The sequence below is a fragment of the Oncorhynchus mykiss genome, chromosome 2 (genome assembly GCF_013265735.2).
Source record: "Oncorhynchus mykiss isolate Arlee chromosome 2, USDA_OmykA_1.1, whole genome shotgun sequence".
Classification (NCBI taxonomy): Eukaryota; Metazoa; Chordata; class Actinopteri; order Salmoniformes; family Salmonidae; genus Oncorhynchus; species Oncorhynchus mykiss.
The window spans coordinates 6568615-6594428 of NC_048566.1; the positions used below are offsets into that span (position 1 = coordinate 6568615).

Consider the following 25814-nt stretch of genomic DNA (forward strand, 5'->3'; position numbering starts at 1 on the left):
TGCGTAGCCAAGTGATCATGTGGGTCCAGTGAGTGGTTGGGCTGGCTGGAGACACGGTGATTCAGACAGTTAGCACTCCATCTCTCCCTACCTGGTGCAGCCCTGTGGTTTCACACTGCTCCAGTCTCTCTAATCTGTTGTCCATCTCTCTATACCTGGTGCAGCCCTGTGGTTTCACACTGCTCCAGTCTCTCTAATCTGTTGTCCATCTCTCTATACCTGGTGCAGCCCTGTGGTTTCACCCTGCTCCAGTCTCTCTAATCTGTTGTCCATCTCTCTATACCTGGTGCAGCCCTGTGGTTTCCCACTGCTCCAGATAATCTACAGATGTAGGGTCATCATTTGATCACTCTTTTGTTGCTGATAATTTTCCTGATTTACCTACATTTGCTGAAAAACCCACACTAACACATGATTATATTAACAGTATTGCAATTTAAATGTAACCTACTTTTGGCCAGCTAATAGCCTAACCACCGATCAGGCAACATTATGGGCTAAACTTTCAAATCCTACTGCTTCAGGATTCTTTTGCTGTGACAAATTAAGAGCTTACATCTGTAAAGTGTATGTACGTGTATATCAGAGGAGTTGGATACAGCAGAAGACACATTTCAGTCTGGTATGGGTTAATAAAGTATTGTCTTCTTCTACAGGTGCGTTTCCACGGCCGGCTGTTCTATCATGAGGGTTGGCCCTTCTGCATCAACGAGAAGGTGGTCTTACAGCTCGCCCCGCTCCATAAGGTCCGTCTGAAGCAGGGAGACTTCTACCTACAGGTGGTTCCTCTGGGCCGCAAGGCTGCCAAGCTGGTCATAAAATGTCTGTCGGCCAGTGGCCAGGCCATCGCAGAGATCCCCATCCCAGAGAGCATGTACGGCAGCGTCTTCACCGCTGACTTCCTGCAGAATGTGACGCGCGAGCGCAACCTCCATCCGCTGCAGAACTGGTTGCTCACCACCGGCACCGTCGTGTTCCGGACGCCGTGGAAGAACGTGGTGAATCCTCTGTTCGTCAGCAGCACGGCAGACGCCATCATGCAGACGCGGGGCGACAGCACGGGCTTCCGTGGCCAGCTCAGCGCCTGCAGTACCAGTGGATCCACAGGGACCCTGGACTCCCACCGCAGCTCCCACGAATCACTACACTCCCAGGGGGCAGACTCTACCTTCTCAGAGCCTGCTATCCTGAGCAGGCGGGTACATGTAATGGACCCCAGCAGCACTAGTAGCAGGTCCCAACAGGATCCCAACCCGGGACTTCACCGGATGGAGAACCACAACCAGAACCACAGCCTGAGAGCAGCTCCTGACTCTCACTCCTGCAGCCCACAGACAGACAGGCTGGCTGGGGAGGGTGGTGGTGGTCCGGGGGAGGGCCAGTGGGAGGGGGAAGAGGGCCAGGGTGGGACCAGAGAGAGGACCAGGACCCTGTCGTTCAACACCGACCTCAGTAACCCCAACCCTCGCCGGCCCCGCCACGCCAGGGACTCTGTGTCCTTCGAGACCCGGAGACTGTTCCGGAAGTCCTACATGGAGGCCCTGCAGAATCCCATGAACCTGGGCTCTAGCTCTGAGTCCATCCTGGAGGAAGGACCAGAGCACAGTCCTGCATGCCCAGGTCTCAGCCCACTCAGCCCCAGAGAAGATGCCTCATCTCCAACTTCGACCCCTGGTACCAGCCCCTCCACCCCCACCACCCAGAGAGAGCAGGGGCTCCGTGGGCTCAGGCTAGGGGGGACCAGGGCATGGCTGGGTGGAGACCCCGACTCCGCCCGACTCTCTCCCAGCATGCCTCTCCTGTACCTCCAGAGGGGTCTGAGGAACGCTGGGGCCCTGGAGACCCGGGCTGAGAGGCGCTCCAAGTCTCTGGAGAGGACTAACAAGGCAGCCCAGGTCAAAGGCCACCGGGCGCGCTCCTCCTCCGGGGGCTCAGCCAGCAGTGGAGTCTTCTCACCAAAGAAGCTGATGAACGGATATGCCCTGCGCTTCGGACGGCTGGACCTGGAGGCTGCCTTCTCCAGCTCAGACAGGAGGAGCAGTGTTAGAGAGGAGACAGGTAGAAAAACCTGATTAGTATAATGTGACTGATTAGAATAACATATGACTGATTAGAATAGCATGTGACTGATTAGAATAGCATGTGACTGATTAGTATAACATGTGACTGATTAGAATAACATGTGACTGATTAGAATAACATGTAACTGATTAGAATAACATGTGACTGATTAGAATAACATGTAACTGATTAGAATAGCATGTAACTGATTAGAATAGCATGTAACTGATTAGTATAACATGTGACTGATTAGAATAGCATGTAACTGATTAGTATAACATGTGACTGATTAGTATACATGTGACTGATTAGTATAACATGTGACTGATTAGTATAACATGTGACTGATTAGTATAACATGTGACTGATTAGTATACATGTGACTGATTAGTATAACATGTGACTGATTAGTATACATGTGACTGATTAGATAATAGTATTACATGTGACTGATTAGTATAACATGTGACTGATTAGTATAACGTGACTGATTAGATAATAGTATTACATGTGACTGATTAGTATAACATGTGACTGATTAGTATAACATGTGACTGATTAGTATAACATGTGACTGATTAGTATAACATGTGACTGATTAGTATAACATGTGACTGATTAGATAATAGTATTACATGTGACTGATTAGTATAACATGTGACTGATTAGTATAACGTGACTGATTAGATAATAGTATTACATGTGACTGATTAGTATAACATGTGACTGATTAGTATAACATGTGACTGATTAGTATAACATGTGACTGATTAGTATAACATGTGACTGATTAGTATAGCATGTAGGGTTTGTCCCACATGGCACCAAAAAGTCTCATAGGTCCGCATGGCCTGAATATTATTATTATAGAGTCTTTGTCAAGGGTTTTGTTTTAAACACTGCAGGAGTCAGGTATATTGTTTTAAACACTGCAGGAGTCTGGTATGTAATGATCCCACATGGGCTGTATAGACCAAGGTTATGGGTTTGACTCCAGGAGTCTGGTATATAATGATCCCACATGGGCTGTATAGACCAAGGTTATGGGTTTGACTCCAGGAGTCTGGTATGTAGTGATCCCACTCTGGCTGTATAGACCAAGGTTATGGGTTTGACTCCTGGAGTCTGGTATATAATGATCCCACATGGGCTGTATAGACCAAGGTTATGGGTTTGACTCCAGGAGTCTGGTATATAATGATCCCACCCGGGCTGTATAGACCAAGGTTATGGGTTTGACTCCTGGAGTCTGGTATGTAATGATCCCACATGGGCTGTATAGATCAAGGTTATGGGTTTGACTCCTGGAGTCTGGTATGTAATGATCCCACATGGGCTGTATAGACCAAGGTTATGGGTTTGACTCCAGGAGTCTGGTATATAATGATCCCACTCGGGCTGTATAGACCAAGGTTATGGGTTTGACTCCAGGAGTCTGGTATATAATGATCCCACTAGGGCTGTATAGACCAAGGTTATGGGTTTGACTCCAGGAGTCTGGTATATAATGATCCCACTAGGGCTGTATAGACCAAGGTTATGGGTTTGACTCCAGGAGTCTGGTATGTAGTGATCCCACATGGGCTGCATAGACCAAGGTTATGGGTTTGACTCCTGGAGTCTGGTATGTAGTGATTCCACATGGGCTGCATAGACCAAGGTTGTGGGTTTGACTCCAGGAGTCTGGTATGTAGTGATCCCACATGGGCTGCATAGACCAAGGTTATGGGTTTGACTCCTGGAGTCTGGTATATAATGATCCCACTAGGGCTGTATAGACCAAGGTTATGGGTTTGACTCCAGGAGTCTGGTATATAATGATCCCACTCGGGCTGTATAGACCAAGGTTATGGGTTTGACTCCTGGAGTCTGGTATATAATGATTCCACTCGGGCTGTATAGACCAAGGTTATGGGTTTGACTCCTGGAGTCTGGTATATAATGATCCCACTCGGGCTGTATAGACCAAGGTTATGGGTTTGACTCCTGGAGTCTGGTATGTAATGATCCCACATGGGCTGTATAGACCAAGGTTATGGGTTTGACTCCAGGAGTCTGGTATATAATGATCCCACTAGGGCTGTATAGACCAAGGTTATGGGTTTGACTCCAGGAGTCTGGTATATAATGATCCCACTAGGGCTGCATAGACCAAGGTTATGGGTTTGACTCCTGGAGTCTGGTATGTAATGATCCCACATGGGCTGTATAGACCAAGGTTATGGGTTTGACTCCTGGAGTCTGGTATATACTGATCCCACATGGGCTGTATAGACCAAGGTTATGGGTTTGACTCCAGGAGTCTGGTATATAATGATCCCACTAGGGCTGTATAGACCAAGGTTATGGGTTTGACTCCTGGAGTCTGGTATATAATGATCCCACTAGGGCTGTATAGACCAAGGTTATGGGTTTGACTCCAGGAGTCTGGTATGTAGTGATCCACATTTTATTTTACCTTTATTTAACTAGGCAAGTCAGTTAAGAACAAATTCTTATTTACAATGGCGGCGTACCCCGGCCAAACCTGGACGACGCTGGGACAATTGTGCGCCGCCCTATGGGACTCCCAATCACGGCTGGATGTGATACGGCCTGGATTCTAACCAGGGACTGTGACGCCTGCTTGCACTAAAATGCTGCATAGACCAAGGTTATGGGTTTGACTTCTGCTTGGGCTATATGTATTGATTGAAATAGCAGTGAGGTCAGGTGTACTGATAGCTCAGTTGGTTGGAGCTTGTCAAAGGTACAAGTCCATTCAGTGGGCTAAACTGGTTGAAATTAAATTATCATATCAACCAGTTTTGCCTTTGAAAATACATATTTTCAACCAGTTTTTCCTTTGAAAACACATAATTTCTACCAGTTTGCATGTTGGTTTTAGAATGTAACATCAACAAAGGCAGTAAAAGTCGAAACAAGACAGCTAAGTGTTGTGAGAGTGCGTTGGTGATTAGATTTCTCAACTCAAGCGTTGTCTTCAGTTTGGACAAACACTTTCCCTGGCATTGGGTCCAATAGAGATTGAATCATAACATCGGCTTCTCTCTCACTGTATCAAATGGTGTGGCCTCCGGCCTTGAAAACACGGTTTGGTTCCAGACAGGTTTCATGTTGTGGTTTCAGTGAGTAATTATGACCTGCAGTAATAGGGATCTGCCATGATGAGGGTTACAGGCCTGTGTTGGTTTGGACTCACTGTTGATATGAGGAGACAGCTTGTAGTTCTCATGTGCAGATTTTTTGGGTAGTGGAGGGGGAGGGGGTTGTGAGTAGATACACTTTCATATGTTATTAGACAGGTATGGCCCATCCCTGGAACAGCTCAGACACACACACACACACGCACACACGCACACACGCACACACGCACACGTGCAGGGCAGAAGAGTTGGTTTGTGAAAGTGTTTTATGTAGCACTGCCTCTTCCAGGTATTGAAATGTGGAAAGTGTGTGAGTTGATTTATTTTATTTATCTTTATTTAACTAGGCAAGTCAGTTAAGAACAAATTCTTATTTTCAATGACGGCCTGGGTTAAGTGGGTTAACTGCCTGTTCAGGGCAGAACGACAGATTTGTACCTTGTACCTTGTCAGCTCGGGGGTTTGAACTTGCAACCTTCCGGTTACTAGTCCAACGCTCTAACCACTAGGCTACCCTGCCGGGATACTTTGGGATGTTGGCAACGAGGCCCTTTATCTACTTCTCCAGAGTCAGATGAACTGGTGGATACCATTTGTAATTTTCTATGTTCAGTTCGAATGAAGCTTGAGGTCGTTTTGTGAGCCAATGCTAACTAGCTTTAGCGCAATGGCTGGAAGTCTATGTGTATCTGCTAACACTAGTTAACGCAACTACCTCTAACTTCTTCATTGCCAAAATCCGGAAGAGTTCCTTAAACCCTGTGAAATGACAGACTCAGCAGTTCAGTTGATTTAACCCCGTGAAATAACACAGACTCAGCAGTTCCGCCCAGGGATGGTAGGTTTTCCCTGATTGGTAAAAGATAAGACCATGACCATGTGCCCTGAAAAGGAAAATCTCTTGGTCCTATAGATTATAAATACGGCCCAATGAAACAAATCATTCCAGAACCCATAACTGTATATAGTACAACTACCCCACGATGTCAGTATCTCCCTCAACAATGATGGATTTCTGCCTGCCAGGACCTCATGGCAGAGCAATACAACAGTGCCAAGCTGAAGCCCATTTTTACACACTGAAAACCTAGCGGCACTGAAAACCTAGCGGCACTGAAAACCTAGCGGCACTGAAAACCTAGTGCCACTGAAAACCTAGTGCCACTGAAAACCTAGCGGCACTGAAAACCTAGTGCCACTGAAAACCTAAAGCCGCTGAAAACCCAGCTCCACTGAAAATCTAGTCTCTGAAAACCTAGAACCACTGAAAATCTAGAGCCACTGAAAACCCAGCTCCACTGAAAACCTAGCGGCACTGAAAACCTAGAGCCATTGAAAACATAGAGCCACTGAAAACGTAGCTCCATTGAAAACCTAGAGCCCCTGAAAACGTAGCTCCATTGAAAACGTAGAGCCCCTGAAAACCTAGAGCCACTGAAAACCTAGAGCCACTGAAAACCTAGAGCCAATGAAAACCTAGAGCCACTGAAAACCTAGAGCCACTGAAAACCTAGCGCCACTGAAAACCTAGAGCCACTGAAAACCTAGAGCCACTGAAAACCCAGAGCCACTGAAAACCTAGAGCCCATTGAGACCTTGGTGGACAAGAAACCTCAGAGGATCCTGTAACCAACCAGACGTAGGAGGGAAACACACACACACACACACACACACACACACACACACACACACAGTGGCGCTAGGTTCACACACACTGGCGCTAGGTTCACACACACAGTGAGATGACCTTCCAGTGAATGTGGGACTGGGCTGTGCTCGACTCTGGTCCCAGACATATGAGTTGCCTCCTGTACAATAGCATTCATTGTGCCCCCCTCCTCCACTGGGGCTGAATGCAGGGGAAAACCCCTTAACCTGTCCTCATGTAAGGTCCATTCACCTGAGTAACATGAGAACCAGTGAACCAACTGACTTTTTTCAGGACTTTATTCTGAAAGCAAAACCCTCCCTCACTTTGAGAAGGGATGGAATTACCCCCATATCCACCATGTGAGATGGTAATGGCTGTGGTGACCATTGCTTCATTTTTTATTTATAGATGTATTATTTCACCTTTATTTAACCAGGTAGGCTAGTTGAGAACACCTTTATTTAACCAGGTAGGCTAGTTGAGAACACCTTTATTTAACCAGGTAGGCTAGTTGAGAACACCTTTATTTAACCAGGTAGGCTAGTTGAGAACACCTTTATTTAACCAGGTAGGCTAGTTGAGAACAAGTTCTAATTTACAACTGCCACCTGGCCAAGATGAAGCAAAGCAGTTCGACAAAAACAACAACACAGAGTAACACATGGAATAAACAACAACACAGAGTAACACATGGAATAAACAACAACACAGAGTAACACATGGAATAAACAACAACACAGAGTAACACATGGAATAAACAACAACACAGAGTAACACATGGAATAAACAACAACACAGAGTAACACATGGAATAAACAACAACACAGAGTAACACATGGAATAAACAACAACACAGAGTAACACATGGAATAAACAACAACACAGAGTAACACATGGAATAAACAACAACACAGAGTAACACATGGAATAAACAACAACACAGAGTAACACATGGAATAAACAACAACACAGAGTAACACATGGAATAAACAACAACACAGAGTAACACATGGAATAAACAAACGTACAGTCAATACAAGCGTACAGTCATTCATGTCCCCCTTTGTGATTTCAATGCTTTGTACACTCAGTGTATATATGTAGGGAATAGGGTACCATTTGGGATGCATCCTATATTTGCTAGTCCAGACCGTTTCGTTCTCCGACAGACAGAAATGTGTGGTTGAAAAATGTGTGGCCAGGTCCTGGCTGCATTGATGGCTTAGAAGGCTGTGAAACGCCGTATACAACCCAGGCTTACACTGGGTACAATGCAGGAGAGGCTTGGCTCTACATTTATAACTTCCTGACAAAACAAAGCAATGTAGGAAGTTTGCTGCAAACAGAATTACTGGCCGCACAGCCACAGCCAGTCACACAGGAAGTACTACATTTAGTGCCTGAGGACAAAAGGGGGCTAGGCTGGGAAGGGAGAGGCTAAGCTTGGAGGGCCTATGATGGGAGGAGAGGGAACAGGCTGGAAGGGGAGGGGCTCGGCTTGGAGGGGAGGGGCAGGGAGATGTTTGGAGGGACTGGGAGGGGAGGCTATGCTGGGAAGGGAGAGGCAGGGAGGAGATAGGCTCGGAGGGGATGGGCTAGGCTCGGAGGGGAGGGGCAGGGAGATGTTTAGAGGGACTGGGAGGGGGGGCTATGCTGGGAAGGGAGAGGCAGGGAGGAGATAGGCTCGGAGGGGATGGGCTTAGAGGGGAGGGGCTGGGAGGACATAGGCTCGGAGGGGAGGGGCTCGGAGGGGATGGGCTAGGCTCAGAGGGGATGGGCTAGGCTCGGAGGGGAGGGGTTGGGCTAGGCTGGGAGGGGATGGGATGGGCTAGGCTCGGAGGGGATGGGCTAGGCTCGGAGGGGAGGGGAGGGGATGGGTTAGGCTCGGAGGGGAGGGGATGGGCTAGGCTCGGAGGGGATGGGCTAGGCTCGGAGGGGATGGGCTAGGCTCGGAGGGGAGGGGATGGGCTAGGCTCGGAGGGGATGGGCTAGGACAACACAAGGGGGCCAGTTAGAGGTGGTTGTAAACACACTACTCCTAGTCTCATACATGGTTCAGAGACACCCCATCTATACATTCTCTGTTTTCACACATTGACAACTTTGAAGACATATGAACAATGGCTTTTATGGTCAGGTTTTTATGTCCGGGCGTGGCCATATCCTTTGTTGCTTTACTTTCTACCAGGTATTAGATGACCCTGTGGAGGCTGCTGAGGGGAGGACGGCTCATAATAATGTCTGGAATGGAGTGTAATGGCTGTAATGGAGTGTAATGGAGTGTAATGTCTGGAATGGAGTGTAATGTCTGGAATGGAGTGTAATGGAGTGTAATGGCTGTAATGGAGTGTAATGGAGTGTAATGTCTGGAATGGAGTGTAATGTCTGGAATGGAGTGTAATGTCTGGAATGGAGTGTAATGGAGTGTAATGGCTGGAATGGAGTGTAATGGCTGGAATGGAGTGTAATGGAGTGTAATGGCTGGAATGGAGTGTAATGTCTGGAATGGAGTGTAATGGAGTGTAATGGCTGGAATGGAGTGTAATGTCTGGAATGGAGTGTAATGGCTGGAATGGAGTGTAATGTCTGGAATGGAGTGTAATGGCTGGAATGGAGTGTAATGGAGTGTAATGGCTGGAATGGAGTGTAATGTCTGGAATGGAGTGTAATGGCTGGAATGGAGTGTAATGTCTGGAATGGAGTGTAATGGCTGGAATGGAGTGTAATGTCTGGAATGGAGTGTAATGGCTGGAATGGAGTGTAATGGAGTGTAATGGCTGGAATGGAGTGTAATGGAGTGTAATGGCTGGAATGGAGTGTAATGGAGTGTAATGGAGTGTAATGGCTGGAATGGAGTGTAATGGAGTGTAATGGCTGTAATGGAGTGTAATGGAGTGTAATGGCTGGAATGGAGTGTAATGGAGTGTAATGGAGTGTAATGTCTGGAATGGAGTGTAATGGAGTGTAATGGCTGGAATGGAGTGTAATGGAGTGTAATGGAGTGTAATGTCTGGAATGGAGTGTAATGGAGTGTAATGGCTGGAATGGAGTGTAATGTCTGGAATGGAGTGTAATGGCTGGAATGGAGGGTAATGGAGTGTAATGGCTGGAATGGAGTGTAATGACTGGAATGGAGTGTAATGGCTGGAATGGAGTGTAATGTCTGGAATGGAGTGTAATGGCTGGAATGGAGGGTAATGGAGTGTAATGGCTGGAATGGAGGGTAATGGAGTGTAATGGCTGGAATGGAGGGTAATGGAGTGTAATGTCTGGAATGGAGGGTAATGGAGTATAATGGCTGGAATGGAGTGTAATGTCTGGAATGGAGTGTAATGGCTGGAATGGAGGGTAATGGAGTGTAATGGCTGGAATGGAGTGTAATGACTGGAATGGAGTGTAATGGCTGGAATGGAGTGTAATGTCTGGAATGGAGTGTAATGGCTGGAATGGAGGGTAATGGAGTGTAATGGCTGGAATGGAGGGTAATGGAGTGTAATGGCTGGAATGGAGGGTAATGGAGTGTAATGGCTGGAATGGAGTGTAATGGCTGGAATGGAGTGTAATGGCTGGAATGGAGTGTAATGGCTGGAATGGAGGGTAATGGAGTGTAATGGCTGGAATGGAGGGTAATGGAGTGTAATGGCTGGAATGGAGGGTAATGGAGTGGAATGGCTGGAATGGAGTGTAATGGAATGTAATGGAGTGTAATGGCTGGAATGGAGTGTAATGGAGTGTAATGGCTGTAATGGAGTGTAATGGAGTGTAATGGAGTGTAATGGCTGGAATGGAGTGTAATGGAGTGTAATGGCTGGAATGGAGTGTAATGGAGTGTAATGGAGTGTAATGGCTGTAATGGAGTGTAATGGAGTGTAATGGCTGGAATGGAGTGTAATGGCTGTAATGGAGTGTAATGGAGTGTAATGGCTGGAATGGAGTGTAATGGAGTGTAATGGCTGGAATGGAGTGTAATGGCTGTAATGGAGTGTAATGGAGTGTAATGTCTGGAATGGAGTGTAATGGCTGTAATGGAGTGTAATGGAGTGTAATGGCTGGAATGGAGGGTAATGGAGTGTAATGGCTGGAATGGAGTGTAATGGAGTGTAATGTCTGGAATGGAGTGTAATGGAGTGTAATGGCTGTAATGGAGTGTAATGGAGTGTAATGGAGTGTAATGGCTGTAATGGAGTGTAATGGCTGGAATGGAGTGTAATGGAGTGTAATGGCTTTAATGGAGTGTAATGGCTGGAATGGAGTGTAATGGAGTGTAATGGCTGGAATGGAGTGTAATGGAGTGTAATGGCTGGAATGGGGTGAACACATTCTGTGTTTGATGCCATTCAATTCACTCCATTCCGGCCATTATTATGAGCCGTCCTCCCCTCAGCAGCCCCCTCTGCCTGAGTGGTCGGCGACCATCTTGAAGAGGACTATTCACAATTGAAACCATGAAAAACATTTTAAATACAATATGAACCCAGATCTGGGCTGTATATGCTGAGTGTGAGAGCTGCCAGCCTCGTAGCCAGCCTGTAGCCAGCCCCAGCCAGAGGGATAGGAGAAAGGGAGAACGTGTGTAAGCTATAACAGTGGTTGGTACCAGTCGGGAACGTCAGGAGCTACATTCCTGTTAGTGGGGCGTTGGGAGTCTGTCTGTGATCCAGAGTTTTATTTTATAGTAGCTGACAGACCTGGGTTCAAATACTATTTGAAATCATTTCACGTATTTTAGCTGGGCTTGACTGAGTTTGCCTAGTGCAAGGGAACCAGTAGAATAGTCCCCGCCCATCTGGCACTCCAGGCAGACTAAAGCAAATGCTAAAAGTATTTGAAAGATTTCAGTTAGTATTTGAACCCAGGCCTGGTATCAGTGAGTCAGACGGAACACCTGGTCTCTGCAGTGACTCAGTCTGGAAGAGCAGTCCCTGATTATACATCCCCCCCTCTCTATTTCGCTTTCTCTCTCTCCCTCTCTCTCTCCCTCTCTCTCTCTCTCTTTCTCTCTCTCTTCCTCTCTCTCTCTTCATCTCTCTCTCTCTCTCTCTCTCTCTCTCTCTCTCTCTCTCTCTCTCTCTCTCCTCTCTCTCTCTCTCTCTCTCCTCTCTCTCTCTCTCTCTCTCCCTCTCTCTCTCTTTCTCTCTCTCTTCCTCTCTCTTTCCCTCTCTCTCTCTCTCTCTCTCTCTCCTCTCTCCCTCTCTCCCTCTCTCTCTTCCTCTCTCTCTTCATCTCTCTCTCGCTCTCCCTCTCTCTCACCCCGCACTCTCCCCCTCTCTCCCTCTCGCTCTCTCCCCCTCTCGCTCTCTCCCCCTCTCTCCTCTCGCTCTCTCACTCTCTCTCCTCTCGCTCTCTCTCTCTCTCGATCCCTCACTTCCTTCCCTCATTCCTTCCCTCCCTCTATCTATCTACCCCTGTAGGTGTTTTTATCTTTTTCTGGTTGATTCCTAATTAAAGTAGGTTGAATGATGTTTATAGTGGTTTTAGGTTTATGATGTAAGAGATGTACACATTGAGGTGAAATGATGACCTCTTTCTGTGGTCATTTTGTTGAACAATAAATAGAGTGATTATAATGAATCGGTATTCAGACAGGGGTTTTTATTCCACAGTTTGAACAATAGACACTAACATCAGCACAGGTGCTGAACTTATACCATTTTTAACAGAGGCATACTGTCTGAAATTATACCATTTTTAACAGCAGCATACTGTCTGAAATGATACCATTTCTAACAACAGCGTACTGTCTGAAATTATACCATTTTTAACAACAGCATACTGTCTGAAATGATACCATTTTTAACAGCAGCATACTGTCTGAAATGATACCATTTTTAACAACAGCATACTGTCTGAAATGATACCATTTTTAACAACAGCATACTGTCTGAAATGATACCATTTTTAACAACAGCATACTGTCTGAAATGATACCATTTTTAACAACAGCATACTGTCTGAAATGATACCATTTTTAACAGCAGCATACTGTCTGAAATGATACCATTTTTAACAACAGCATACTGTCTGAAATGATACCATTTTTAACAACAGCATACTGTCTGAAATGATACCATTTTTAACAACAGCATACTGTCTGAAATGATACCATTTTTAACAACAGCATACTGTCTGAAATGATACCATTTTTAACAGCAGCATACTGTCTGAAATGATACCATTTTTAACAGCGGCATACTGTCTGAAATGATACCATTTTTAACAGCAGCATACTGTCTGAAATGATACCATTTTTAACAGCGGCATACTGTCTGAAATTATACAATTTTTGTCTTGGTTCTCTTTAGCGATCCATGAAGGTGGCACCAGCACTAACCCCATGCGGCACAGTCAGGATGGAGCACAGTCACACCATCACCCCCCCAAACCTTCTAATGAAGTCCTCATCCAGCTGGCCCCAGCCCCAGGGTCACCCCCTAACTGTCACCTCCCCAACCTGGTGTCAGAGGTCAACCCAGAACTACTGGCCTCTGGGGCCATCATCTTACCTGGTAGGTGACACACACTTACCTGGTAGGTGACACACACACACACACACACTGGCCTCTGGGGCCATCATACTGTATGAAGTGTTTACTCCCATGTGACATATGAAGTGTTTACTCCCATGTGACACATGAAGCTTGGGGCTCAGTAGGAGTGGGAATGTTCTATGTAGAATAATAGGAGCCTATTAAATGACTTAGACTGGATCAGATGTGTGTAAGAGGAGATGCCATCCTGAACTAAAGCACTGAGCTGTGCTGTGGGGCCTGGGATGACGACAAACACTTAACAACAGACAGGTCACTTTCTCTACGTCCCAAATAGCAACCTACAGTATTCCCTTTGTAGTGCACTACTTTTGAACAGGGCCCATAGGACTTTGGTCAAAATGTAGCGCACTACTTTATATAGAGATTAGGGTACCATTTGGGAAGCACCCATAAGGTCTACTTGACTATGAGTGAGCGCTGACCCCAGCCCCCCCCCCCCCCCCCCCCTCTCTTCCAGGTAACAGAGACCTCAGCGGGCGGGCGGTGCTGCAAGTGTGCACGCGGGGGAGGGTGTGGGCTGGGGAGAGCTGCACGGCCAAAGACCTCACCTGTCTCCTGGGCTACTACTATTCAACACTCAGGTCAGTCAGTCAACCAGCCGCACTCAGGTTTCATCTGCTGAAACCCCATCCAGGCTGTAGTTACTAGGTGGTGTGCCTTTTAAGGGGGCATTCTGGGATTCAAACAATAACAAAGTAGGCACCCCAACACTTTTTGGGAAACAGCTGAGAAATGGGTCTGGAGCCACTAGTATAGTACTGTAGTAATGTTATAGTATAGTACTATAGTAATGTTATAGTATAGTACTGTTGTAATGCTTTAGTATAGTTCTATAGTAATGTTCTAGTATAGCGTAACCACTCTCATAATGGGGCTATACATATATATATTATTTAACCCTTATTTTACCAGGTCATTTGACTGAGAACACATTCTGATGTACAGCAACGACCTGTGGAATAGTTACAGGGGAGAGGAGAGATGACGCAAGGACTAACCAATTCACAAGATCACCCTGATGGGTTTTGTTTCTGGTTTCAGGAGCGAGAGGCGTGACCAAGGCCTTACGGTGCTAGTGGACACCAGGAGACAGCAGCCCAGTCCTGCTCTGTTCTCTTCTCTGTCTGGACTGCAGGTGAGAGCTTTCTAATGACAATAATATTACCTGCATCCCGAATCAAACCCTATTCTATCTACAGTGTAGTGCACTACTGTTGACCATAGGACCCATAGGGCTCTGGTCAAAAGTAGTGCACTATAATATAGGGATTAACATGCTATTTGGGACTCAATCATCTCTGTCTGAACTCCAGGTATGAGCTTTCAACGGAAAATATCATGTCATCACAACCACGTCCCACATGACCGATCCTCAGGCGGCTTCTTTACGTCCTCTGATTCTTAACAATGTTTTCATGGTGTTAAGAAATGTTATTTCACTGTCACTACACTCTAGTATAGTACAATAGCAATGTTATAGTATAGTACTGCAGTAATGTTACAATATAGTACCGTAGTAATGTTATAGTATAGTACTGCAGTAATGTTACAATTTAGTACCGTAGTAATGCTATAGTATAGTACTGCAGTAATGTTACAATATAGTACCGTAGTAATGTTATAGTATAGTACTGCAGTAATGTTACAATATAGTACCGTAGTAATGTTATAGTATAGTACTGCAGTAATGCAATAGTATAGTACTGTAGTAATGTTGTAGTATAGTACTGCAGCAATGTTATAGTATAGTACTGTAGTGATGTTATAGCATGGTACTGTGGTAATGTTGTAGTATAGTACTGCAGAAATTATATTATAGTACTGTGGTAATGTTGTGGTATAGCACTGCAGTAATGTTATAGTATAGTACTGCGGTAATGATATAGTATAGTAGAATAGTGATGTTATAGTTTAGTACCGCAGCAATGTTATAGTATAGTACTGCAGTAATGTTATGGTATAGTACTGCAGTAATGTCAAAGTACAGCATTGTGGTAATGGTATACTATAGTATCACAGTAATGTTATAGTATAGTACTGTAGTAATGGTATGGTATAGTACTGCAGTAATGTTAAAGTATAGTACTCTGGTAATGAGATAGTATAGCACTGCTGTAATGTTATAGTATAGTACTGTGGTAATGTTAAAATATAGTGCTGCAGTAATGTTATAGAATAGTACTGCCGGCATGTTCAAGTATAGTACTGTAGTAATGTTGTAGTACAGTACTATAGCAATGTTCTAGTATAGTACTATAGTAGTGTTCTAGCATAGTACAATGGTAATATTATAGTATAGTGCTATGGTAATGGTACAGTATAGTACTGCAGTAATGTTCTAGTATAGTACTATAGTAATGTTCTAGTATAGCACTATAGCAATGATCTAGTGTAGTACTATAGTAATGGTCTAGTATAGTAATATGATAATGTTATAGTATAGTGCGATAGTAATGTTCTAGTATAGTGCAATATTAATGTTCTAACATAGTACTATGGTAATGTTATAGTATAGTAATGCGATAGTATAGTACTATAGTAACGCTATAGTATAGCACCATAGTAATGCCATAGTATAGTACTAAAGTAATGTTATGGTATAGTACCATAGTAATGTTATAGTACACTACTATAGTAATGTTATATTATAGCACTATAGTAATGGTATATTATAGCACTATAGTAATGTTACAGTATAGTACTATAGTAATGCTATAGTATAGTACTAAAGTAATGGCATAGTATAATACCATAGTAATGTTATATTACAGTACTATAGTAATGTTATAGTATAGTACTATAGCAATGCTATAGTATAGCAATGTTATAGTATAGTACTATAGTAATGCTATAGTATAGTACCATAGTAATGCTATAGTATAGTGCTAAAGTAATGCTATAGTATAGTGCTAAAGTAATGTTATAGTATAGTACCATGGTAATGTTATAGTACACTACTATAGTAATGTTATATTATAGCACTATAGTAATGTTACAGTATAGTACTATAGTAATGCTATAGTATAGTACTAAAGTAATGTTATAGTATAATACCATAGTCATGTTATAGTATAGTAATGTTATAGTATAGTACCATAGTAATGCTATAGTACACTACTATAGTAATGTTATATTATAGCACTATAGTAATGTTATAGTATAGTACTATAGTAATGTTATAGTGTAGTACCATAGTAATGTTATGGTATAGTACTATAGTAATGTTATAGTATAGTACCGTAGTAATGTAATGTTATAGTATAGTACCATAGTAATTGTATAGTGTAGTACTATAGTAATGGTATGGTATAGTACTATAGTAATGTTATAGTATAGTACTATAGTAATGGTATAGTATAGTACTATAGCAATGTTATAGTATAGTACTATAGTAATGCTACGGTATAGTACCATAGTAATGCTATAGTATAGTACTATAGTAATGTTATAATATAGTACTATAGTAATGTAGTGTTATAGTATAGTACTATAGTACTGTTATAGTATAGTACTATAGTAATGTTATAGTATCGTACTATAGTAATGTTATAGTATAGGGCAATAGTGCTGTAGTAATGTTATAGTATAGCACTATAGTAATGCTATAGTATAGTACTGTCGTAATGTTATAGTATAGTACTATAGTAATGCTGTGGTATGGTACTATTGTAATGTTATAGTATAGTACTATAGTAATGTTATAGTGTAGTACTATAGTAATGCTATGGTATAGTACTATAGTAATGCTATGGTATATTACTATAGTAATTGTATAGTGTAGTACTATAGTAATGGTATGGTATAGTACTATAGAAATGTTATAGTATAGTACTATAGGAATGTTATAGTATAGTACTGCAGTAATGTTACAGTATAGTACTGCTATAGTATAGTACTATAGTAATGCTATGGTATGGCACCATAGCATTGCTATAGTATAGTGCTATAGTGATGTTATAGTACTGTAGTAATGTCACAGTATAGTACTATAGTATTGCTATAGTATAGTGCTATAGTAATGTTATGGTATGGTACTATAGTAATGTTATAGTATAGTACTATAGTAATGCGATCGCATAGCACCGCAGTAATGGTTTAGTATAGTACTATAGTAATGTTATAGTATAGTGCTATATTAATGGTATGGTATAGTATTAAAGTAATGTTATAGTATAGCACCGTAGTAATGTAATGTTATAGTATAGTACTACAGTAATGTTATAGTATAGTACCGCAGTAATGTTATAGTATAGTACGATAGTAATGTTATAGTATAGTACTATAGTAATGTTACAGTATATTACTATAGTAATGTCACAGTATAGTACCATAGTAATGTTATAGTATAGTACTATAGTAATGTCACAGTATAGTACTATAGTAATGGTATAGTATAGTACTATAGTAATGCTATAGTATAGTGCTGTAGTAATGTTATAGTATAGTACACTAGTAATGTAATGTTATTGTATAGTACTATAGTAATGTTATGGTGTAGTACTATAGTCATGATATGGTATAGTACTATAGTAATGTTATAGTATAGTACTATAGTAATGCACTGTTATAGTATAGTACCATAGTAATGGTATGGTATAGTAATATAGTAATGCTATAGTATAGTACTATAGTAACGTAATGTTATAGTATAGTGTTGTAGTAATGCTATAGTATAGTACTGCAGTAATGCTATAGTATGGTACTATAGTAATGTTATCGTATAGTACTATAGTAATGTAATGTTATAGTATAGTACTATAGTAATGTTATAGTATAGTACTATAGTAATGGTATGGTATAGTACTATAGTAATGCTATAGTATAGTACTATAGTAACGTAATGTTATAGTATAGTGCTGTAGTAATGCTATAGTATAGTACTGCAGTAATGCTATAGTATGGTGCTATAGTAATGTTATAGTATAGTACTATAGTAATGTAATGTTATAGTATAGTACTATAGTAATGTTATAGTATAGTACTATAGTAATGTAATGTTATAGTATATTACCATAGTAATGGTACAGTATAGTACTATAGTGATGTTATAGTATAGTACTATAGCAATGTTATAGTATAGTACTATAGTAATGTTATAGTATAGTACTATAGTAATGTTATAGCATAGTACTATAGTGGCGTAATGTTATAGTATAGTACTATAGTAATGTAATGTTATAGTATAGTACTGTAGTGATGTTTTAGCATAGTACTATAGTAATGTTATAGTATAGTGCTATAGTAATGTTATAGTATAGTACTATGGTAATGTCATGTTATAGTATAGTACCATGGTAATGTTATAGTATAGGACTATAGTAATGTTATAGTATAGTACTGTAGTAGTGCTATAGTATAGCGCTATAGTAATGTTATAGTATAGTACTATAGTAATGCTATAGTATTGTACTGTAGTTGGCACAGTACATATTTCTTTTTTACTATTGTTTTTCCGTCCCTTTCTTGGTCTGGAGAAGGTTGATTTCTGGAGAAGGTTGATTTCTGGAGAAGGTTGATTTCTGGAGAAGGTTGATTTCTGGAGAGGCACTTTGATTTCTGTGTAGTGACTTGGTCCATCACATTTCACATGCAGAAAGGCTGGGCTTCAGGGCTAGTGGGGAAGACCTGTTCTTACTTGTCTGTTCACACACACACACAGACATGCACACACTCCTTTGCCAAAAAAGCACTTGTCAAATTTGCGGTTTTACATGTAAGAAAACTCCAATGTTTGTAAATGTAAACAAACACTGTGTAGCCTCAAAACATGGTTACAACTATTTGGCATCATAGGTGGTCAGTCTTTGCATCCATAGCATAGTCTATGGATTTGAGAGTGGTTGCATTTCTCCAGACCCATCCCTCAACTTTTTACTGTGGCGGTGAGAACACTGTTAGTGATTAAATTAAAGATGGCCGCTTTAAGCACATTTCATAGAGTTATAGTGTTATTATGTGGTGCAGTCCTTCAGTTAGAGTTACTTTAGAAGCAAAACTTCTGAAGTTGAGAACAGAATTATTAGTATTCCAAACAAAAAGAATGATGTTAAAAACAAAACTAAAACCCCAAGGTATTGATGACAAAACTTAAACTCCAAGGTATTGATGACAAAACTAAAACCCCAAGGTATTGATGACAAAACTAAAACCCCAAGGTATTGATGACAAAACTAAAACCCCAAGGTATTGATGTCAAAACTAAAACCCCAAGGTATTGATGACAAAACTAAAACCCCAAGGTATTGATGTCAAAACTAAAACTCCAAGGTATTGATGACAAAACTAAAACTCCAAGGTATTGATGTCAAAACTAAAACCCCAAGGTATTGATGACAAAACTAAAACCCCAAGGTATTGATGTCAAAACTAAAACCCCAAGGTATTGATGACAAAACTAAAACCCCAAGGTATTGATGACAAAACTAAAACCCCAAGGTATTGATGACAAAACTAAAACCCCAAGGTATTGATGACAAAACTAAAACCCCAAGGTATTGATGACAAAACTAAAACCCCAAGGTATTGATGACAAAACTAAAACCCCAAGGTATTGATGTCAAAACTAAAACCCCAAGGTATTGATGACAAAACTAAAACCCCAAGGTATTGATGTCAAAACTAAAACCCCAAGGTATTGATGTCAAAACTAAAACTCCAAGGTATTGATGTCAAAACTAAAACCCCAAGGTATTGATGTCAAAACTAAAACCCCAAGGTATTGATGGCAAAACTAAAACCCCAAGGAATTGATGACAAAACTAAAACCCCAAGGTATTGATGACAAAACTAAAACTCCAAGGTATTGATGACAAAACTAAAACCCCAAGGTATTGATGACAAAACTAAAACTCCAAGGTATTGATGACAAAACTAAAACTCCAAGGTATTGATGACAAAACTAAAACCCCAAGGTATTGATGACAAAACTAAAACCCCAAGGTATTGATGACAAAACTAAAACTCCAAGGTATTGATGACAAAACTAAAACCCCAAGGTATTGATGTCAAAACTAAAACTCCAAGGTATTGATGGCAAAACTAAAACCCCAAGGTATTGATGTCAAAACTAAAACCCCAAGGTATTGATGACAAAACTAAAACCCCAAGGTATTGATGTCAAAACTAAAACCCCAAGGTATTGATGTCAAAACTAAAACTCCAAGGTATTGATGTCAAAACTAAAACCCCAAGGTATTGATGTCAAAACTAAAACCCCAAGGTATTGATGGCAAAACTAAAACCCCAAGGAATTGATGACAAAACTAAAACCCCAAGGTATTGATGGCAAAACTAAAACCCCAAGGTATTGATGTCAAAACTAAAACCCCAAGGTATTGATGACAAAACTAAAACCCCAAGGTATTGATGTCAAAACTAAAACCCCAAGGTATTGATGACAAAACTAAAACCCCAAGGTATTGATGACAAAACTAAAACTCCAAGGTATTGATGACAAAACTAAAACCCCAAGGTATTGATGGCAAAACTAAAACTCCAAGGTATTGATGGCAAAACTAAAACCCCAAGGTATTGATGGCAAAACTAAAACCCCAAGGTATTGACGACAAAACTAAATATTGCAAGGAAATAATGTTTAAACGTGAGAGCAAATTATTTGTAAATTAAATCTTTTTTTTTTTGCAGTGAAACATTTGTTATGATAATGCAATTCAGTAAAACACCTCCCTCTTTCAATGCCATGTTCCCTCTCTTTCCTTATGTTAACCTGGCCTCTCCTTATGTTACCCTGGCCTCTCCTTATGTTACCCTGGCCTCTCCTTATGTTACCCTGGCCTCTCCTTATGTTAACCTGGCCTCTCCTTATGTTACCCTGGCCTCCTCTCTTATGTTATCCTGGCCTCACCTGGCCTCTCTTATGTTACCCTGGCCTCTCCTTATGTTATCCTGGCCTCTCCTTATGTTACCCTGGCCTCTCCTTATGTTATCCTGGCCTCACCTGGCCTCTCCTTATGTTACCCTGGCCTCTCCTTATGTTACCCTGGCCTCTCCTTATGTTACCCTGGCCTCTCCTTATGTTACCCTGGCCTCTCCTGGCCTCTCCTTATGTTACCCTGGCCTCTCCTGGCCTCTCCTTATGTTACCCTGGCCTCTCCTTATGTTACCCTGGCCTCTCCTTATGTTACCCTGGCCTCTCCTTATGTTACCCTGGCCTCTCCTTAAGTGACCCTGACCTCTCCTTATGTTACCCTGGCCTCTCCTTATGTTACCCTGGTCTCTCCTGACCTCACCTTATGTTACCCTGGTCTCTCCTTATGTTACCCTGACCTCTCCTTATGTTACCCTGGCCTCTCCTTATGTTACCCTGGCCTCTCCTTATGTTACCCTGGCCTCTCCTTATGTTACCCTGGCCTCTCCTTATGTTACCCTGGCCTCTCCTTATGTTACCCTGGCCTCTCCTTAAGTGACCCTGACCTCTCCTTATGTTAACCTGGCCTCTCCTTATGTTAACCTGGCTTCTCCTTATGTTACCCTTACCTCTCCTTATGTTACCCTGGCCTCTCCTTATGTTACCCTGGCCTCTCCTTATGTTACCTTGGCCTCTCCTTATGTTACCCTGGCCTCTCATTATGTTACCCTGGCCTCTCCTTATGTTACCCTGGCCTCTCCTTATGTTACCCTGGCCTCTCCTTATGTTACCCTGGCCTTTTCCTTTCTTTGCCTTGTCACCAGCTACAGGTTTTGTCCCATTCATTGTAGCAGTCCTGCTCGGTCCCTGGGCGTAGTTGGAAGTGGTGAAAAGTAATCCTGTGGAAAAGAGTTCAAACACATTTGTTCACGTGATTTGTTCACACGTGCGTTCTGAAAACCACTTGTTTTTTTCACAGGATTTTTTTAAATGTGATTTTTTTTTGTAAGGGCGCACACACACACACACACACACACACACAAATACACACATGTACACATACAGTACACACGTGGATGGGTCCGCCAGCATCCAGCCTGCACACAACAGGCACATGAAGAGTTGTGATTTGATAATGATGATATATTGTGGTGTTTTAGTTCATGTAGCGCCCCCCTCCCAATAATGTACATGTCAATTTGTGTTGCTTTTCCCCCAGGCTTTATCACCAAATGCACTTTCCTCCGTCCTGCTACTTGTGGACAAGGAGACAACTATCAAGCCTGAAAGAGACGTTACTACTGTGCAGGTAAAGTATTAAATAATGACCCATTTGCTGTGATATTTGCATTGAGCGTTCTTGTCTAATTCAAGACTTCAAATCACATATCTTGGGAGTATTTCTTACATGCCCACGACAACCAGAATCCTAACATTTTCCACACGCAGTGATTAACACAATGTAACACCAGGAAGGATACAGCATTATCACAGGCGCCTCCTAGTCTATTCAGATACACCGAGGCTATTGTGTTGAGTCGTCGCTAGCAGCCTGTTAATGTCAGGTCCTTGACCTGAGTATGAGTCTGAGTGAGGCAGTACGTGTGTGTGCATGTGTGTGTGTGTTTAGCGTGTAGCGTGTCAGGTCATGGTGTGTTGTTGAGAGCTGGGGTATCTGTGCTATGTAGGTTTGCGTGAAGCTGCATGTCTGACTGTGGAAAATGTAATAATCTCTTCATCACCAGCCTACCTACCTACCTACCACACACACACACACACACACACACACACACACACACACACGTCTGTCCCACTGAAAACATACTGAAAACACCCACAACATCCATCACACAGACAGACACATCTAATGAGATCAGGGTTTAGGTCCAACATCCATCACACAGAAAGACACATCTAATGAGATCAGGGTTTAGGTCCAACATCCATCACACAGAAAAACACATCTAATGAGATCAGGGTTAAGGTCCAACATCCATCACACAGACAGACACATCTAATGAGATCAGGGTTTAGGTCCAACATCCATCACACAGACAGACACATCTAATGAGATCAGGGTTTAGGTCCAACATCCATCACACAGAAAGACACATCTAATGAGATCAGGGTTTAGGTCCAACATCCATCACACAGTCAGACACATCTAATGAGATCAGGGTTTAGGTCCAACATCCATCACACAGACAGACACATCTAATGAGATCAGGGTTTAGGTCCAACATCCATCACACAGTCAGACACATCTAATGAGATCAGGGTTTAGGTCCAACATCCATCACACAGACAGACACATCTAATGAGATCAGGGTTTAGGTCCAACATCCGTCACACAGACAGACACATCTAATGAGATCAGGGTTTAGGTCCAACATCCATCACACAGACAGACACATCTAATGAGATCAGGGTTAAGGTCCAACATCCATCACACAGTCAGACACATCTAATGAGATCAGGGTTTAGGTCCAACATCCATCACACAGACAGACACATCTAATGAGATCAGGGTTTAGGTCCAACATCCATCACACAGACAGACACATCTAATGAGATCAGGGTTTAGGTCCAACATCCATCACACAGAAAAACACATCTAATGAGATCAGGGTTTAGGTCCAACGTTGAGTTAAGTGATTATCACTGGAATTCCTCCATAGGTTTCTACAGTAGAGTTCAACACATGTCTCTTCCTATTGAAACTACATGACACGTGGATAAAAGGATGTGATTGGTTAGTTGTCTTGATGAAACCTGCAACATAGCGATGTATATTACAGACCATTCTGTCTCTCATGATGATTTTTCTTAGTTACATTTCTTTACTTACATCATCAAGGTTACCTGTCATTTTATATTATATAGTAGATGGTTGCTTTTGCTTTGGTGGAAGTTATATCTGATATCTGTAGCAAGGTACGATGTGAGAGCTTTAGTTTCCTTATTGGAAAAGCATTGAAGATAATTGATATTGGAATAGGAATTTCAGTTTACTTCCTGAGTCGACTGGGATTGACTCCAACCCTGTTACTCACAGGCCCCACCCTGGTGGGGAGTTACAGTGAGCTTGTGTCCCTCTGTCCCCATGCAGACGGAGCTCCTGACGTCCCTGAAGGCTCTGTTGAAGCACATAGACTCCAGTCAGCTCACTAGAGACCTGGACGGAACATTCCCCTACGACCACGATCACTGGGTCGCCTTCAGACAGGTAGGGATCACATCTCCACGGTTACAGTTGTCTCAAATGGCACCCTGTTAGCTATGCAGTGCACTGCGTTTGACCAGGGCCCACAGGTCCCTGGTCAAAAGTAATGCACTTTATACAACAGGTGGGTCTAATCCTGGATGCTGATTGGTTAAAATCGCATTCCAGCCGGTGTCTATTCCACAAGTTACCCCCGGCTAAATCTATAAAGTTAAAATGCCTATTTACTCTGTTCCATCTGACTGCTGAATCCACTGTCTCATCAGCCCAGCCAGGTAATTTATAAACTTGATCTCCACTATAAAAAGCATCTAGACATTATCTACCATTTCTTTTAGACTAACATTTAGTTTTCAACAGCAGAGATTTGTATAAACCTTTCTGTCTGTCTCTCTGACATTTGCAACATTGTTTCAATATTCAAATTCGATCTCCAGCTGTCCCATAGTAATGAAGGAGTCGGGACCAGACAGACAGACAGACAGACAGACAGACAGACAGACTAACACTAACACCAACCGCTCCAATATATCCTCCAATCACCGGCTTCAAGGGCATTATCACTTAAATGGTCTGGTATTCCCTGATCTCAACACTGTCTCTCTCTCTCTCTCTCTCTCTCTCTCTCTCTCTCTCTTTCGCTCTCTCTGCCCTCTCTCATTCTCTCTCTCTCTCTCTCTCTCTGTCCCTCGCTCCCTCTCTCGCTCTCTTTCGCTCTCTCTGCTCTCTCTCATTCTCTCTCTCTCTTATTCTCTCTCTTGCTCTCTCTCTCATTCTCTCTCATTCTATCTCTCTCATTCTCTCTCTCACACTCTCTCATTCTCTCTCTCACACTCTCTCACTCTCTCTCTCTCTCATTCTCTCTCTCTCTGCTCTCTCATTCTCTCTCTCTCTTTCTCTCTCTTGCTCTCTCTCTCATTCTCTCTCTCTCATTCTCTCTCGCTCTCTCTCTCATTCTCTCTCGCTCACACTCTCATTCACTCTCGCTCTCTTTCGCTTTCTCGCTCTCTCTCGTTCTCTCTCGCTCTCTCTCGTTCTCTCTCGCTCTCTCTCTCTCATTCTATCTCTCTCTCTCTCTCACTCTCTCTCTCATTCCCTCTCTCTCTCTCATTCTCTCTCGCTCACACTCTCATTCACTCTCGCTCTCTTTCGCTTTCTCGCTCTCTCTCGTTCTCTCTCGCTCTCTCTCGTTCTCTCTCGCTCTCTCTCTCTCATTCTATCTCTCTCTCTCTCTCACTCTCTCTCTCATTCCCTCTCTCTCTCTCATTCTCTCTCGCTCTCTCATTCTCTCTCTCTCTCTCTCATTCCCTCTCTC

General features: G+C 42.5%; 1 protein-coding gene across 3 annotated transcripts in view; it reads left to right on the forward strand.

Annotated features, from left to right (window-relative positions):
• zgc:158766 (uncharacterized protein LOC100009641 homolog) overlaps positions 1-25814 on the forward strand; it is an 84102-nt gene that overhangs the window by 23247 nt on the left and 35041 nt on the right. For all 3 annotated transcript variants that reach the window (XM_036936302.1, XM_036936299.1, XM_036936305.1), the window contains exons 3-8: positions 657-2058; positions 13161-13364; positions 13867-13990; positions 14451-14544; positions 22496-22585; positions 24386-24502. In XM_036936302.1, coding sequence (XP_036792197.1) covers positions 657-2058; positions 13161-13364; positions 13867-13990; positions 14451-14544; positions 22496-22585; positions 24386-24502 — 2031 coding nt within the window. The remainder of the gene's footprint in view (positions 1-656; positions 2059-13160; positions 13365-13866; positions 13991-14450; positions 14545-22495; positions 22586-24385; positions 24503-25814) is intronic.